This window comes from Acinonyx jubatus, chromosome A3, assembly GCF_027475565.1.
Source record: "Acinonyx jubatus isolate Ajub_Pintada_27869175 chromosome A3, VMU_Ajub_asm_v1.0, whole genome shotgun sequence".
NCBI lineage: Eukaryota > Metazoa > Chordata > Mammalia > Carnivora > Felidae > Acinonyx > Acinonyx jubatus.
Genome location: NC_069388.1, coordinates 26,238,114 through 26,254,797, shown reverse-complemented (window position 1 = coordinate 26,254,797; position 16,684 = coordinate 26,238,114). Strand labels below are relative to the sequence as shown.

Below are 16,684 nucleotides of genomic sequence, written 5' to 3'. Positions count from 1 at the left end.
ATGAGGTATTGTCTGTAAAGCACCGAACGCCCTGCCTGGCACTAAAAGACCTTTCCTGAACATCTGCTGAGTCAGCAATCCTTCCCGAGTACCAGGCAAGAAACTTCTCTGTAAGCCCTGCTGCTCTCAGGATGCAAAGTGCCATGTAAGGGAATATTGTTACCATGTCACTTCCTGTTAAGAATGTGATGCATTCATGGGGCGCCTGGGTGGCTCAGTCAGTTGAGCGTCCAACTTTGGCTCAGGTCATGATTTCACGGTTTGTGAGTTCCAGCCCCGTGTTGGGCTCTTGCTGACAGCCTGGAGCCTGCTTTGGATTCTGTGTCTCCCTCTCTCTCTCTGCCCCTCCCTGCTCACACTCTGTCTCTCTCTCAAAAATAAACAAACATTAAAAAAAAAAAAAAAAAAGGAATTTGGTGTGCTCCCACAGTCCCCACAGAGGAGGTTGAGCTGATGAGGAAGACAAGCCTGAGGTGGCAGGGACCATCGTGATGGCCCTCATGTGATACAACAGGACACAGAAACCCAGTGGGTTTGTTCTGGGCGCTTGGGGTTACACATTGTCAAGGGCAGAGCCAGGTCATAATTCCTGGGCTGAGCTACTCCCTGCCTGCACAGCGGCTCCCGAGCTCCTTCCCCAGGGTCACTGGATAGGTGCTGAGGGCTTTCCGAGCCAGCAGTTGGAGCTCTAGACTGATACCTATGTCAGACCCAGGTTCAAGGAAACAGGGTCTGGGTGCCAGCGGGTCTCTCCTTTGCCCCCTGCTACAAAGATGTGGCTGCGGGTATTAAAGTGGACACTGATGGGGAAACAAGCTTGGGGGTGGGAGGGGGACCCGAGTCTGCCACTCGCCTGCTGGATGGGTCCTTCCCTCTCTGTGCCCCAGGTTCTTGTCTGTAAATGACAGGATTTGCACAAAACAAGAGTTTGCAAGCTCTAGGCCCTTGGGCTGCTTTTGGCCACAGACGCTTCAATTTTGGAGTTCAAATTATTTTCCTTGTAAATTCATTTGAGCATCTCGAAAAACTGGGAGATGTTTACACAACAGTCTGGATGTTCGCCTTTTCTGGAAAACTCAGAACCCTGGGCTCACACTCCCACAGGGTGACAGTCTCCTGGAGGGGCCACCGCTTTAGAGTGGAATGTTCTTCCCGGTTCACCGCTCTCCACCCCTCCCAGCTCCTGCCGTCCTCAGCGGCCATTGCCCACACGTGCAAAAGTTCACTAGGAAACGGGACTTTGTCTTGTATTCACAGCTCTAGTGGGAGAAGGAAGAGCAATACGAGGGCACCAAGATCATTCTACCCCCTCCAGCTTGCCTCATTTGGGTACCACCTGGCCCCAGTGGGGATTTCAAGTTTGTGACAATTGTTTTCAAAAAGTTTTAGCCACTGAAACCTTTCTTCTAGTGGAAAAATGGAGACAGCAACCTTGGTTGAATTGAGGGTTGGGCCCAGGCACCCCATCTAGCCTCTCCATGAAATTCCAGGGTCCCCAGGGACCAGGCAACCCTAAGGCTCTCCATTCCCCTCCTTCCCCAGGTGGCTCCTGGAGGTCAACGCATCCCCATCGCTGACAGCCAGCAGCCAGGAGGACTATGAGCTCAAGACCTGCCTTCTGGAAGATACCCTGCATGTCGTGGACATGGAGGCCAGGTGAGGGAAGGCAGCCTCGCTCAGGCACCCCTGTATGTGACAGTTGGGGCTCCCATCAAGGAAGACAGAGAACTCAGAACCCTGGGACTTGAGTGGCCCTTAGAGATGGTTCGGGCCTGCTCACCATTTTACAGATGGACAAACTGAGATGTCCACACAGGGTTGGATCCTGGTCCAAGGACTCAGCCCTTTTGAGGCACAGCAGGGCCAACTATATAGCCTTCTGAGATTCAGTCCAGCAGGACTTCCATGAGACCCTGGACTTCACCTGTCTAAGCCTGTTTTCTGGTCTGTAAAATGGGAAACCTCATGTTAACCCCCAGGATTGTTAAATTAATCTACTAAGATAATTTATTATAAAGTGCCTTGCTCATAATAAGTGCTCAATAAGAGACTATCTACTGTTATTTTTTTTAATGTTTTTATTTATTTTTGAGACAGAGAGAGACAGAGCATGAGCAGGGGGAGGGGCAGAGAGAGAGGGAGACACAGAATCCAAAGCAGGCTCCAGGCTCTGAGCTGTCAGCACAGAGCCTGACACGGGGCTTGAACCCACAAACCATGAGATCATGACTTGTGCCAAAGTCAGAAGCTTAACCGACTGAGCCACTCAGGCGCCCTGAGACTATCTACTGTTATAACGATGCGCATATGATGGGAAAACCCAGGGTCTGACTTCAGGAATGGCTGAATCCAGATGCTCAGTCAGTATTGGTTGATTCCCTTTCTTTCCCTTTCTCCTTCTCCGTGACCCACCTCTTTCCTGTGTATTAGCTTTTTCCCAATTATTCCAGCAAAAGTTTGAGGGCTAACTCTCATTCTTATTCATGGGGATTATGTCAATGCCTATCTCTGAACCAATCATTGTGACTCTGATTGCCTGGGCCTACATGTTGTGCCCATCTCCCAGGGGAGTAGGATCAGCCCTGAGCTGAGCCATGTGAGTGAGAGAGGGAGGAGTGGTTCTCAAAAAAACCCAAGGTACCCCGAGGCTGAAAGAAGCTGAAATGGGTGCTGAGCAGGTAGAACCTCAAGTGTCCTCTGTATCTACCATCATTCACTCATTCAACAAACATTTGAGCTCCTACTATGTGCCAAGACCTGTGCCCCACACCGGGGACACAGTAAAGGACACAACAGACCTAGTCCCTGCCTTCCTGGAGTTTATAGTCTGGGAAGGACAGCAGACTTTAAGTATAAGTAGGTTCATGTTACCGAGGGCAAGGGTGGGAGCCTGGGGACAATATGGGAGACGACCCCTCTGAAACCTGGGAAATGGGTGAACAAAAGAAGAAATGCTGACAGCGTGGGCACGTGCAGGGTGCCGGGAGGGATCAGGAGCCTGGTCTGGGTCTTAGGGCTTCATCAGGTGCACCTTCATTAGTCCCTTGTATCTCCTGCCCATCTAGGCTCACAGGAAGGGAGAAGCGAGTGGGAGGCTTTGACCTCATGTGGAATGATGGCCCTGTCAGCCGAGAAGAGGGGGCTCCTGACCTGTCAGGGATGGGGAATTTTGTGACCAACACACACCTTGGTAAGTGGGGCCAGGTGGGGAGTGGGCACGGGGGATGTGTCATGAGAGGAGCCAGGTAGTCTAGGAGGCAGCTTGGCATAGCGGTTAGACCGTTTTAATTTGATCTACAATTTACCAGCTGTGTGACCTTGGGCAAGGGACTTAACCTCTCTGTTCCTCATCTGTAAAATGGAGACAAAAGAGTTTTTATCTCAACATATGCCTAGAACGCCACCTGGCACATGGCAAGAGATATTATTCATCTATCAGGAGGTGGATTGCAAAAGGCTTAGGTGGAAAAGAACTCCAAAATGTACAATGTGGTAAAAGAAATTAAGGACTTCAGGGCTTGACTTTAAACTTGGTTTTTAAAAAGTGAAAAATTTTCTTGATTATAAAAATTATTCACTCATTGTAGAGTATTTGAAAACTAAAAGGGAATAAAAAACCATCCAGACATAACCAGCTTCAACAATCTGTTGTATTTCCTTCCAGTTTTTCAAAAATGCCTATATTTATACTTTTTTCTTTACAACATTGGCATTGGGCTGGAGTTTTGAGTCCCACTTTTCCACATAGTATATTCCATGTCATTCAACAATACTAATAAGAGTCTCTCTTTTGGAAACACTTTTTGGCCAGGTCCAAGCTTTACGTACATCATTTCATTTTTAGGCAGCTTGTATCATTTTATAGATGAAGAAATAGTCTCCAGGTGTTACACAACTTGCTGAAGGTCCCAGTTATAAGTGATGAGGAGTTGAACTCCAATCCCTCTTACTCTAAAACCTGAATGCTTGGGTGCTAGAAAATTCTATCCCTTAGCACAATTAAAAACAAAATTACTCTACAGCTGTAAAATATTCCAGCTTGTATATAGGTCAACCTTACTAAATCAATTTCTCATAATTGAACATTTGGTATGATTCCAATTTTTTTCTGTTATAAGTAATGCCATGCTGTGATGAACATCTTCTCACATCAAGCTCAGCTGAAATTCTGGCTATTTCTTTAGGACAGATTCCTAGAAGTAGAAGTACTGGGTCAAAGGGATGGACTTATTACAGCCAAATTGCTTTTTAGAAAGAGTACACAGATTTGCCTGCTCTGAATAAAACACACACACGCACACGCACACACACACACACAACACCACAAAAAACCTTTGTCAGCTAGATAGGTAAAAAAGATTTGTTTTTATGTGCATTCTGTTGATTACTGGTTATGTTGCAGAGTTTTTCAATTCGTATTTCTTCTTTTGTAAGCTGTCCATAGTCTTTATGCAGTTTTCAGTGGCTTGTTCTCTAAATTTATAAAGGCCTTGGATATCAATACATTGATGACATTACCCCTCTGTCAAATGTATTTATAAATATTTTCCTGAATTTGTTATTTGCTTTTTAAATTTCATTTAAGTGCCTTTTTTTTTTTTTGATGAAAAGAAGTTTTAAATCTTTTTTTAGGGTTTGATAGGATTTAGGATTGAGTTTGGCTGCAAGCAACTGAAAAGCCAAATAATAGTTACGCAGAAAGGGAATGATCTGTTTTGAGCCACAGGATGTCTTGGGGTAGGTGACAGGGCTGACACAATGGATGCAAAATGCCCCCAGAGACCCAGCGCTTTCTTCTTTCCATTTGGCTACACTTAGTGGGTTGCCTTGGTGCTCATGCTTGTTGCCTCATGGTTGCAATATGGCTGCTCCTACTCCAGACACTGTGTCCTTGTCCCAGGCAGGAAGAAGCAGGAAGGCCCAAGGGCCAACGCTTTTCCTTCAAGATTTGACTCTTTATTCCAAAAGGGAAACCCTCCCAGGGCTGACATCTTACTGGCAAGAACTGGGTCACATGGCCACCCCAGCTGCAAGGAAGCCTGGAGTGTCGATAAATTTGCTTGAGAAAGGAGAGGAGAGGGGATTTATGAAAGGCTTTTCTACAGCAGTGCCACCTTGTGTTGTTGCAAGATGACTCTACAGAGCTTTCAAGCTTTGAGTGCATATATATACTCATCTGGAAATCTTGTTAAAATGCAGATTACGATTCAGTAGGTCTGGGATGCGGGCCTAACATTCTGCCTTTCTAACAAGCTCCCAGGTGATGCTCTCCTAGTTGTTGCTATGTAACAAACAAACTCTCCCCAAACCTAGAGGCTTAAAACAACTTCTGTCCCATTTGCTGATTCTTCAGGTCTCGCCTGGGGTCATTCATAAGGCTGCAGGCACCTGGCTGATTCACTGAGACACAAGGCCTAGAATAGCCTCATTCGCACGGGTGGTGGTTGTGATGCTGTCAGCGGGGCCTCTCTTTCCAGGTGGCCACTCATCCTCCAGCAGCCCAGCCCTGGCTTCTTCCCATGGTAGTCTCACATTCCAAGAAGGTGGGAGACCTAGCAAAGCCCCCTGAGGCCTAGGCTCAGAAGTCCCACGGTGTAGTGTCATTCCGTCACAATCCATTAGTCAAAGCTGCTGTAGCCCAGATTCACAGGGCAAGGAAATGGAGCCCTCCACTGGGTCAAGGAGCAGCAGTCACCTTGCAGGAAGGCGTGCATATAGGAATGGAAGGAGTTGTTGCAGCCATCTCTGGCAACCATCTGCCTCAGATATTAATGCTGCTTATCCCTGGACCCTGTCTGAGTCGCAAAGATGCAGAACAGTGGCTCTCCATCTTGGCCGCTATAGGAATTATGCTGGAGCTTTCAAAAGTACTAATGTCTGCTGAAGGTAAAGATACAGTTGATCTGGCCCTTAGGAGTTTTAAAAGGTCCCAGCTGACTAAAGCACAGCCTAGTTGAGAGCCCCTGCTTTAGAAGTCTCTAGAATAATCCCCAAGTCTCCAGTCGAGCGTCTGGGTGCGAGCACAAGAGAAGCTGGTCGAGTTGGGAAGAGCCTGGATGAAATGAAGGGTTGAAGGGTCTCCGGGTGAAAAGATCAGCAGGTAACTCAGAGATGAGTCTAGAACTCCAACAAGAGGCTTGCATTGGACACAGAGATTTGGGAGTTATGAAGGAACCAGGTAGTTCCATGGAACTCACTTTGGAAAACCCAGGGGACCCATATAGTGGGCCTCAGCTCAGTGAAGCCTTGATCAGTTGAGTACCCAGGAGGCTCTGGGGTGCTGAGAGGGCAGATGCCTCCAGGTCAGTAGTTGTGGCCACAGCGATGCAGTCATTCAGCCAGCATCTGTGAGCGCCATCAGTGTGCCTGGCACAACTAAAGGACCATGGTGCTGCCTCACAGGCCAGCCGTGAGAACAAACGAGAAGCGGGTAACGCCGTGAAGGTGCTGAGAGGAGGTGTCTCAGAAGCTCCTGTCGGCCTCTCAGCATGGATTGCCTGGGACACCCTTCCAGGAGTAGGGGCCACTTGCGGGGAAAATTCCTCTCTTAACCACTTGTGCCTGCCATATGGGGTTGGGTAAGGAAGGGAAGGAAGCTAACGTTTAACCTGTTAGGTACCGGGCACTATGCTAGCTTGCAATGTTTTCACCAAGCGAAGCCAAGAGGAAAGGTAGTGTGGGGTAGTGGTTAAGAGCTTGGCCTGTCTGTGCTGACAGTGCAGGGCCTGCTTGGGATTCTCTCTCTCTCTCTCTCTCTGCCCCTCCCCTGCTCACACTCTCTCTCAAAATTTAAAAAAAAAAGAGCTTGGCCTCGGGAGCTAGATCTGGGTTCGAGTCTCAGTTCCGCTACTTGCGGTATGATTCGAAGCAAATTTCTTACCCTGTCTGAAACTCAGTTTTCTTCTCCACGTCATTCCTGTGAAGGCTCAGCAAGTTCATCCACATTCAGCACCGGGGTTGAATGTTACCTTTTTCTGGTGATCCTTACATCCAGTCCACAAGGCAGGTATCCTGGTTGATCGATGAGAAAACTATGCTCAACAGGGGAGAATGATCTGCTTGAGGGCGTGCAGTTCAGGAGCGGAGTCGGGACGAAAAACACAGGCCATCCGGGGTTGCACGGCTCCTGCAGGCCCTCCCTCTTCCAGGAAGTGGGAGCACAGGCCCCTCCACGCCCCCCATGTCTCCTCTACCAAGGACAGGCCATCCCAGCTAACACTCCATTTCCCTTCCAGGCTGTGTCAACGATCGGAAAAAACAGCTGAGGCAACTGTTCCGCTCCCTTCAAAGCCAGAAGAAAGCCTCCAGTTAGTCCCCGCGGTGGGGAGGAAAGCGACCCTGGGAGGTGCCAGCACAGTCCTCTCCCCCCTCTTTCCGGCACAGCGGTGCCTCCAAGCACTCACCTCCCTCCCTCTGGCCTGGCAGCAGCGTTGCTGCTTACTGCTTGTTCCAGGTCCCCTGGATGCCCCCACCTGGGCACCTCTGCACCAGGAGACGGCCGATCCCTGGGACTGGATGCGTATTAACCTTGAGGGATTGGCCTGGCCATCGGGCCTGACAAGGACAACCGCAGCAAGTTCTGCTACCCCAGAGAGATCCTGTCGAATAAATGAGAACAGACCTCACTCGGAGTCACTGGGCACTGGGCCTGGCTCAGGGCATGATGCTGACCGGAGCCAGGCCCTCCTGGCTTTGAGCCTTTGATGTCTTGAAGGTCAGTGCTTAAAACGAGCCTTCAGGAGCAAGGGGTCAGGGGCTAGGGAACTGGTCTTAAGGTGTGCTTGCAAAGCAAGCACTTACTGGATTACTCGGGGTCTGGGGAAAGGCTGAGCCCTAAATACACCTTTCCCTCCATGCAACACCCTGACTTGGCGTGTCAGGAATTCATGGAGCTCCCCTGACCATCTTAACATCAACAGGCCAGAGCATCCTTGTTTTTCAAGTGGACAAGGTAAGGATCGGGGAGGCCAAGCTGCTTAGCGAGGGTCTCTGCAAAGGTGCACTTGGGAGGCAGCTAGGTGATGTGGGGCCTCTACGCACCTTCCCGAGGTTGGGAGCTGAGCTTTTTAAGCCAGAAGGCCTTGGCCTGGCCAGCAACGGGATACGGCTTGGGGAGTTGGGCGCAAATGAAAGTTCTGCATTCTCTACACATTCCACCATTCCTAAGCCTCTTGTTGGTTTAAGAGAGACTGCAGCAGAGTGGGCTGTGGGCAAATTGCTCCACGGGGGACCGCCTAGGAGAGCCCAGGCAGCTCCCGCTGCAACTCTCCCCCCTGCAGGACAGTTCTTTTGGCTGCAAATAGCAGAAGGGGAAGGGGAAGGGATTTTTGGAAGGAAAAATACCGGCAGACCCAAGAAGTGAACCAGTGGCCTTGGGAAGGCCAGAAGCTAGGCCACTCTGGGCCTCCTGCCTCAGAGCGTGGGAACCTCCTTCCACCCATGTGACTGAGGCAAGGCCAGACAGCCCTGGACACAGGTTCCTCATTTCCAGGACAGCCAACCTGACCGGCTCCTTTGGCCAAGCATCCACCCTGCCACACAGGCAGGGACAACGTTCAGACAGAAGTCACGCGCCAGGCACACATACAGACAGCAGCTACCAGGGCGAATGCTCCGGTCCCTGTTTTACATTTTTATGTAATATGTACTACAAAGGTGAGGTGTCCTTCTCTTTCACACTTGTGCTCCAGCCCTGCAGTTTCTGTCTTGGGGAGGGAACCATACAGTGTTTGCACACAAATTATCGGCTTAGGAGACCCTGCTCTGTCGTCTTGCTTTTCTCACTTACTCTACCCTGGAACTGGCTCCCAATCAGTGCACAGCAAGCTTCCTTATCCCTGACTGTAGGTGTAGCGTATTCCCCTGTCTGGACCTGTTGACTCCTTTAACTAATCTACTATGGATGGACATCTAGCTTCCAATTCTACCTCCCCACTTGAGGACCATGATGGGGAAAACAATGTAATTCTACTTTTAAAACTCAGGAAGATGCAAAATTGTAGGTATGGGGCCAAATTTGGCTTATGTAGGGTATTTTGTTGGCCAAAACCTAAGTCTTTAAAACTCTTCTGTATTAGTGATGTTTAAAAGGCAGAAGATTCAATTTAAGAATCCAGATTTCTAGCTCCTCTTGAAAAAAAAGTAACCTCTGGACATACCAGCCTGTGTTCCCACGTGATCATCGGCTGGAGCCAAGTGCAGTGAGGGGACCGGGTGAGGCGTGCCTGCTCCGTGTTACCAGTGTTGGTACTGGCGGTCTAGTCCTGCTAGCATTTCAAGGCTGGTGGCATCCTAAAGGCAGCGTGGCCTCGATTAAGGACCAAATGAGGTAAAGAACAGAAGCTACTATTCATTCGTTTAGGAAACATTTATTAAGCTCTCAGTGACATGAAAGACAGCGTGTTGCCTCACAGCACATTAGGATCTGACACCAGCGAAGGCAGGCCGGAACCCTGAGTGGCGCTGACCCAGGCCCCGCCTTCAGAGGTGGCAGAGGGCCTCGTGAAGAGGCAGCTCCCCCACCCGTCCCTGGTGTGGGACTCTGCAAGGCCTTCCTGACTAAAAGACAGGTGCAAGAGTTTGATAAGCAGCACCCACTCTGGGCTCCATTCTGGGGGCAAGCAGGAAAAAAGGGTCAAAGTGGAGGCGGTGCTGGGGGAGTGGTGCGTCTGGCCCACAGATGGCTGTGGTGAACTACGAAACCCTGGTTCGGCCTTTCATTCAGAAACCACCTGTGAGCCTCCTGCTTTATTCCAATTCCACTACATGCTGCTTGAGAATGCCTCTCTTCTGGAGAGGAATGCAGGAATGATGCTCCCCGACGTCCGGGGCCCATCTGAACAGGGGCCCTTGTTAAAAGTGCCTGTTGTGGCCATTCTCACACCCCCACAGGCGCTGCCCCCACTCAGCACTGGTGGCTGCCAGGGCCTGTCAATGGGCCTTGTGTCCATCCAGCCCCAGCAGTCCGCCCCAGCAGACACTGGCAGGCTGAGGGCTCCCTCCTGCCATCACGGAGAGCCAATCCCCCCAGACAAAGGCTTTTCATGGGGCAGATCTTCTTTACATCTTAAAGTGTAAAGATGCCCATCTTCTAGCAGGGTGGATCGTGTCCTTGCAGGTTTCAAAGCTGGAGTCCTGGGTCCTCCATGACCTCAGGGGGGATGCTGTCCTAGGTCCCCCATCTCATCTTGAATTTCATCCTTTTAAAATGATCTTGAGAGCTTTAAGCTCATCCTGGTTGAGGGGATTCAGGTTAAAACCCTTCAGCTCTGGTTTGCCTAAAGGGAGAAAACAATCCATCAGCTAGTTGGGCCTCCTGTTGTCCAACTCCTGCTGGCCCTGGAGTCAGGCCCAGGAAAGGGGCTTATGCTGCATTCATGTTGCCAAACACTTGGCCTTGAGGTCTGACAGGGAAGGGCCTCAAATTCTGCAATGCATTGGATAAGGCACAGGAGTCACCAAGAACCTGACTCTGCTGCCCAGAAACCTCCAGATTTCTGCCAGACCCGTGACCAATCTGGAGGGGTTAGGTTTACCCAGAAATTTAGCTCTGGCCTTAACCACCTGACTGAGGCCCTCTGAGTGCCCTGAGTCAGAGCTATCCTGCTTCTTATACCATGCCTAGGATTTCCTGTGAGATAGCCCAGGCTGTTCCTTGTGCCTGGAAAAGGACTCATGACAGGAATAAGACCCCACGACCTTCCTTGTTCATTCCATCTCTGGGCAGCTACAACCACCGTCCCTGCCCACAGCTTCAGCACCGCTCGCTTGCCGCCCAGGCCTTTGCCCGCCTGGGAGAGGCTTCCACCCTGCTCTGCAAAGTCCATGCTGACAGTCCTCTCTCTTCCTAGTTTCCATTTCCCGCCAGGCCAATACCTTGGGCCTCAAAGAGGCGGTTGACCTTCACTTTAAGTTGTTTGCGGAGTTTCTCTATTTCTTTATCCAGATGGTCCTGATCTGAAAAAAACGAGGTGGGCAGAGGATGAGGTTACACCACAGACAGACCCACCCAAAGGGAGAAGCCATCCGCTTCTCCCCCCACTCCTTGAGATCAAGGGCTCCTGGCATTCGGGAAGAAGGGGACTTGAGAGACCAACTGAGGAAGGAAGTGAAGCCTAGAGAAGGGATGCGATCTGCCCAAGATGGTCGAGTAAGCCCAGGAAAGGACTGAGCACTCGCCTCTCCGTTCACTGACCTATTTTCATATGCAAAGTACCTTCGGCTGCTCAGTGGGTGGGGAAGGCAATATGGGACTTTAGGTCACCCTCCCACAATGAAATCACAGAAAATTCAAACATCAAACCAGAGTGAAGAAGATGGTTAGGAAAAGCATGGCTAAGGAGTTTTACAAACCTAACTCCATCAATACGAGGGGTTTTTAGGTAATAGGACTGTGGTAACATGTGACCTAAACGATCAATGGACAAGCCCGATGCTCGGGCTTAACCTAATTAACCCTGGTGAACAGAAAAGGTTATCTTGCCAAGACTGTTCATACCTTAGGGCACACTGCATTATGAGAAGTAGACGCCACAATGTTTGGTGACACCACTGCCTAATGTCACCCAAACGACCACCTGCTGGTTTGTCTTCCCCACAGATTTTCATTCTTTCCAGTGGGGAGAAGGCCTGGGCAGCGGTTCCAGTGCTCCTGGTAAACGAGCAACGCTAGGCCCTCAGGGGCTTGGTTAGCTTGGGAGGACCCGGAGAACCAGCGACAATCATGTCCCAGAACCCCTCGATGTATGGTGACAAGACCATATCTGTGGACTGAGACAGCTGAGGACCAGATCCTGAACCCAGGCAAGCAACCCCCTCTGAAAGCTTAGCCTGAGTGAACTGTGGCCACCACCCAAGTGCAATGACGACTCTTAATTTTATAACCATAGTATTAGTGTACATTTTTCAAAAGCGCAGTCAGAAACTTCTTTAAGCTGTTCTAGTCTCCTTTGCTAAAATTTTATTTCAACAGCGCTAGGGAGACTCTGCCTTCAGGGACGGGCGACCTTGCCGGTCCTCTTGGTCTATACATTTTCCAAGGGTCGGGAGAGAAAAAACTATGCATAGTCTTTCCTTTTCCCAGGCAAGGACCCATTTGCAGCTTGACTTTTTGCCGTTATGCTCCTACAAAGAGCCTCGAGGGTCGTGGCTATGAAGATCTGAGTACATGCTGAGTGCCCAGGTTGCAGCAGAGCCCGGAGGCTCACTCTCCCCAAACCTCCATTTTCAATGCAGTCTCTACTACAGGGGACCTGAAAAATAAAGAGCTCACTCTGCCAGGCTCCCTTGAAGCTACGGGTGGCCACATGACTTAGTTCTGGCCAACGAGATGTCCGAAGTCTCTAAGGAGGACAGCCTTACTTTGAAACAGAAAGCAAGGCCATACACGGAGCAGGCCCTCTGCCTTTCCTACAGCCTGGCACGAGGACACGAGGCCTGCAATGACCACACCGCCACCACGAGAACACGTGAGGGTGACCTTGCTGTGAGCAGCAGTGCCAGTCCTGGACTGCCTGCCTCTGGACAACTACTGAGGAGAAAAACAGAACCAGGTTTCCTGAAGCCTCGGTTTGTTGGGTCTTTTGTATTTGTGGCACAAACTGTTTCCCACTGGTAAACAAGCACTAGGCTAAGTACATATACTGTTTTATCCCACCTTCACAAGCGTGCTACGGAGATGCGTCCCCCCCTTTAGAGATGAGAAGTAGCTCAGAGTGGCAGAGCAGGGACTCAAACCCACACCTACCTGAACCCTGTAACACAGCTGCCTCTCCTCAAATGGCCCAAAGCCTGACTCTCACTCAGTTCTGGGTTACGATTGGGGCTGGTGGGGGAGATGTGTCCCTGACTCATCCCCAGAAGGCCTTACCTTTCTCAATCATCTCCTTCGTCTGAGGGTGAGGCATCCTGATGAACATGTTCCCGAAGCAAACCATCACATCTTCTGAAAGGGCAAATGGTCACTCTTTCAACAAATATTTTGGAGCACCTACACTCTTGACAGGCATTGTCTGAGATGCTGACAACACAGTAGAACGACACAAAGTTTCTGCCCTCACAGAGCTTATGTTACGGTGGAGGAGAAAGAATAAATAAGCAAAGATAGGACCTGTCAGACCCTGATAAGTCTAAGTACTCCACAGAAAAATAAAGCAGGGTAAGACGATAGGGAATGTCAGAGTAGGGGACGAACTTGTCATTGGTATCAGGTGGTCCGAGAAGACCTCAATGATCATGTGACATCTGGGCAGAGACTTGAAGAAAGTGGGTGTGAGCCCTGCAGACATCTGGGGAAAGAGTGAGCAAGGCAGAGGAAACAGGAACAGCAAGACCAGGGTGAATGGAGTCGATGAGCGAGGGGGAACAGGAGAGGAGAGGATGTGGGAGAGTTCCAGGCGGTCTTACAGGACTCCGCCTTTTACTCTGGTGAAATGAGAAGCAATGAGCAGGTTTTAGGCTTTCTGGTGCACTTTAAACCCTGGGCCTGCCCTCTGCCCATCTTTCCAGCCACATCACATGCCCCCCCCCCCGCCCCCCCCCCCGCTTACTTTGTCTTACCCACCTGTCCTCATCTGAAAAGCCCTCAACCCCTGCTCCAACACCCACCTCATGTCCAATTCCTTCCTCAGCTTTCTCACAACTTCCAATTATGTATTTATGCTGTTTTATCTGTAAGAGCACAAGGGCAGGAACTGCACTGTGTCCATAACCCCCACCCAGCACCTTCCTAGTGCCATCAGTGAGCCAGCAACTAACCTCCATCGTGGAGATGAGCCGCTGAAACCCTGAGCCACAGTCCGTGTCAGACCTGCAACACTTTCTCCCTCATCTCCACAGGCTGTGTCACACACGTGGGGCTTCCTGACTTGTCTTTGTTACAGATAAGTTGAAAGCCTTAGAAGGAAGATAGAACAGGGCTCCAGAGCCACAGTGATGAAACCCTGACTTACCGGAGAGGCTGAGATCCTTCTGCAGAGCCCGCAGGCCCTCCCGGTTCTGATTCCTTTTGGTGTCCAGATCCACAATCTGCAAAGCACAGGGGTAGGAGGGAACTCAGCTCCCTCTTGCCCCAAACCATTACCTTCCAACAGACCAGAGGCTTTTAAAACTCAACAGACACAAGGCATTGTCCCTGGGTTTCTTCCAATGTCATGCCCAAAACACACTGATGTGCAAATGTACTTCTCCTATTCAGTTTCCAGGTCCTTAAAGACAATGCTCCGTGCAGGTGCTGTCCCCACAGAGAAAGGTGCTGGGGAAAAGTTCGCTGACTAAATGGATAACTTATTATTCACTGGAGTGCTAGTTCTCAAGCTGCAGAGCATTTCAGAATCACCATGGCAGTAGAAACCGCTCCCTGGACAAGTCCCTTCGGCTGATGCTGACCTAGTATCAGGAGAAAGCCAACATTCCTGGACTGCAATAGCAGGGGTGGGGGCACTGAAACAGTGCTAACAACACAAAAGCTACTAAGGAAGTGAGGAGACGCTACGGTATCCTTCTGGAGAGCGCTGGCTCTGGAGCCACGATACCCAGGTTTGAATCCTGTTGCCCGCCACGAGCTGTGTAATTTCACCTTCGGAGAAATGGAGATATGAATAGCACTTAGCTCACAGGTTATTGAGCCAGGAACTAAATGAGTTCGCATAGTCCTTGACACACAGTAAGTACTCGGCAAATTTTAATCGCTTCATTATTATCATCCAGCACACCCTGATGCAGTGTTTCATTTAATGGGCACTTATTCATCCAAGTCTTCCCCTTCTCAGTAAACACCCGACCAGTCATCCAATTATTCTAACTGCAGACGAGTCATGAATCACTCTTCACTCCTCCCACTCCCTTACCCCCATATGTAACCACATCAAGGCCTACTAAAGCCCCCAAATATACCTCTGACCCATTCCCTTGTCTCCATCACCACCAGCTAGAGCCAAACCCATCTCTTGCCTGAACCTTGGCAGTGGCTCCTCACAGACCACCCCCCATGCCCCCCTATATTTTGTGCTCCACACACCAGCCAGAGGAACTCTTTTAAAGCCTAAATCCAATTACATCATCCTCCCTCCCCCCATCAACTCCCTTCAAACCCTCAACGCTTAAATTAGCACAAGACCCAAGACCCAGACTTCCAGGTCAGGTCTACAAGGCCCTCCACGACCAAGGCCCCACTTCTCCAGCGTCCCCACCTGCCCAATCACAAGACCACTCTTTTCTCTTTCTCTTGTCCCCTGAGAGCCTTGGCCAAGGCAGAGCACCCACAGCCAGTGGGGCGAGGCAGCAGGAACTGCCCTTTGAAAAAGATGTTCAGGTAAACCTACGAAAGAGGTAACGGCTCGGGATCCCGAGGGCACGGCGAGGGACGGAGAAAGGATGGGCACAGGGAATCTCTGGCACAGAGCAGGCGCCCACTTAACACGTGCTAATAAATGCGTGAAGCGAGGCGCCGTCACAGGCGTCTGGTCCACCTTACCTTACCGCCGCCCCACGTCTGTAGTCACAGCCGTGAGCCCACCAGCCCAGGTCAGCCCACTGCGAGCCCTCGCTGGAGCCGGATTCCGCGCCCAGCGCGCGGCCTTACGGCGCTCGCCGCCAGGCCCCAACCGCCGAACCCCAGCCCCAGCGCCTCGGACCGGCCTCCTACCTGTCGCTTGTCCGCCAGCACCTCCTCGGCGAGCTCTTCCACCTCCACCAGGTACCGAAGCACCCGTTCCGCCTCGGGTGACAGCATGCCCACCACCTCCGACCCCACTCCACTCGGCTCGGCTGCGACACAGCTCAAATTCCGTTCGGGCTCCGCTTCGGCTGCGCATGCGCACGCGCAAGCGCCGCCCGGGCAGGCCTTCCGGCGGGCATGCGCAATTAAGAGAACTGTGTCGCGCAGGCTCCAACACTCGAGAGAGAGGCGGGCCTAGCTTTGGGGGCGGGACTGGAACGCCCCCTGCAGGCCCAGAGCGCCTAGCGAGCCGCGCTGCCTTTGAACCCACCTGCCTGTCTTTCTCTATTTGTTGAGCACCTACTAGGCGCCAGGCAGTTTTAGGTGCTGAGGGCGCAGCAGTGAACAAAACACAGTCTCTGTCCTCATGCAACGTCATCCTAGTGGGAAACACCGACAATTCATGACAAAACATATAATTACATACTATGGTGTTTGGGAGTAATAAAATCATTCTTCCCCTGTTTCAGGAACACTAAGAAGGAAGAAGGTCCATGTGTCAGAGTGGCTTATATTTAACCTCTGACACCTTCAGTTTCCAATTTATAAAAATGGGAGTGAATAAAATTCTCCCTCATTGTGTTTCTGCTGGATCAGAAGGAGGTAGGCATCATTTAAAAAATTCAGCTTTCACCAGTATTCATCGAGCCCCTGTCTCAGGCCCAATGTTCAGAGTGGTTGACCTAGACCCAGGGAAGGGGCTGGAAAACCATGTGCAGTGAACAATGAAGTGCCAGCTCAGAAAAGAAGTTCTGTAAGTATTAGAAAGCAAATCGGTGTGGGCCATAGGCTTTGGAAGGATGTCCAAGAAAAGGCAGGCAGATGGAACATGGCTGCCACTCAGAACTAGAAGGGTCCCTAGAGATCTTCATGCCTGAACCCCTCATTGTACAGCTGAGAAAAACTGAGGCCTAGAGAGGAGTGAGGACCTTACACAGCCAACAGCCGACCTAGGATTCTGACCTCCTG

At 50.7% G+C, this 16,684-nt stretch overlaps 2 protein-coding genes across 4 annotated transcripts in view; one reads left to right on the top strand and one right to left on the bottom strand.

Annotated features, from left to right (window-relative positions):
• Positions 1 to 8,566, top strand: part of TTLL9 (tubulin tyrosine ligase like 9) — a 39,911-nt gene extending 31,345 nt beyond the window's left edge. For all 3 annotated transcript variants that reach the window (XM_027069819.2, XM_027069818.2, XM_053200105.1), the window contains 3 exons: positions 1,543 to 1,656; positions 3,066 to 3,190; positions 7,236 to 8,566. In XM_027069819.2, the coding sequence (XP_026925620.1) occupies positions 1,543 to 1,656; positions 3,066 to 3,190; positions 7,236 to 7,312 (316 nt within the window). In that variant the 3' untranslated portion in view covers positions 7,313 to 8,566. The remainder of the gene's footprint in view (positions 1 to 1,542; positions 1,657 to 3,065; positions 3,191 to 7,235) is intronic.
• A 786-nt stretch (positions 8,567 to 9,352) lies between these two features.
• Positions 9,353 to 15,824, bottom strand: PDRG1 (p53 and DNA damage regulated 1). Its single transcript, XM_015071909.3, has 5 exons — positions 15,644 to 15,824; positions 13,950 to 14,025; positions 12,869 to 12,943; positions 10,876 to 10,956; positions 9,353 to 10,277 (listed from the first exon to the last, which is right to left on the bottom strand). The coding sequence occupies exons 1-5, from the start codon at positions 15,728 to 15,730 to the stop codon at positions 10,195 to 10,197; spliced, it is 402 nt and encodes a 133-aa protein (XP_014927395.1). The 5' UTR covers positions 15,731 to 15,824; the 3' UTR covers positions 9,353 to 10,194.
• Positions 15,825 to 16,684: the final 860 nt, after the last annotated feature.

What these genes read in the sequence shown, in the direction of transcription:
- PDRG1 (XM_015071909.3), bottom strand. Translation starts at nt 15,730, where the DNA reads ATGCTGTCACCCGAGGCGGAACGGGTGCTTCGGTACCTGGTGGAGGTG. An exon ending in TGCTGGCGGACAAGCGACAG is followed by an intron (nt 14,026 to 15,643) that starts GTAGGAGGCCGG and finishes TGTGCTTTGCAG; the next exon opens with ATTGTGGATCTGGACACCAA. An exon ending in GAAGGAGATGATTGAGAAAG is followed by an intron (nt 10,957 to 12,868) that starts GTAAGGCCTTCT and finishes CGTTTTTTTCAG; the next exon opens with ATCAGGACCATCTGGATAAA.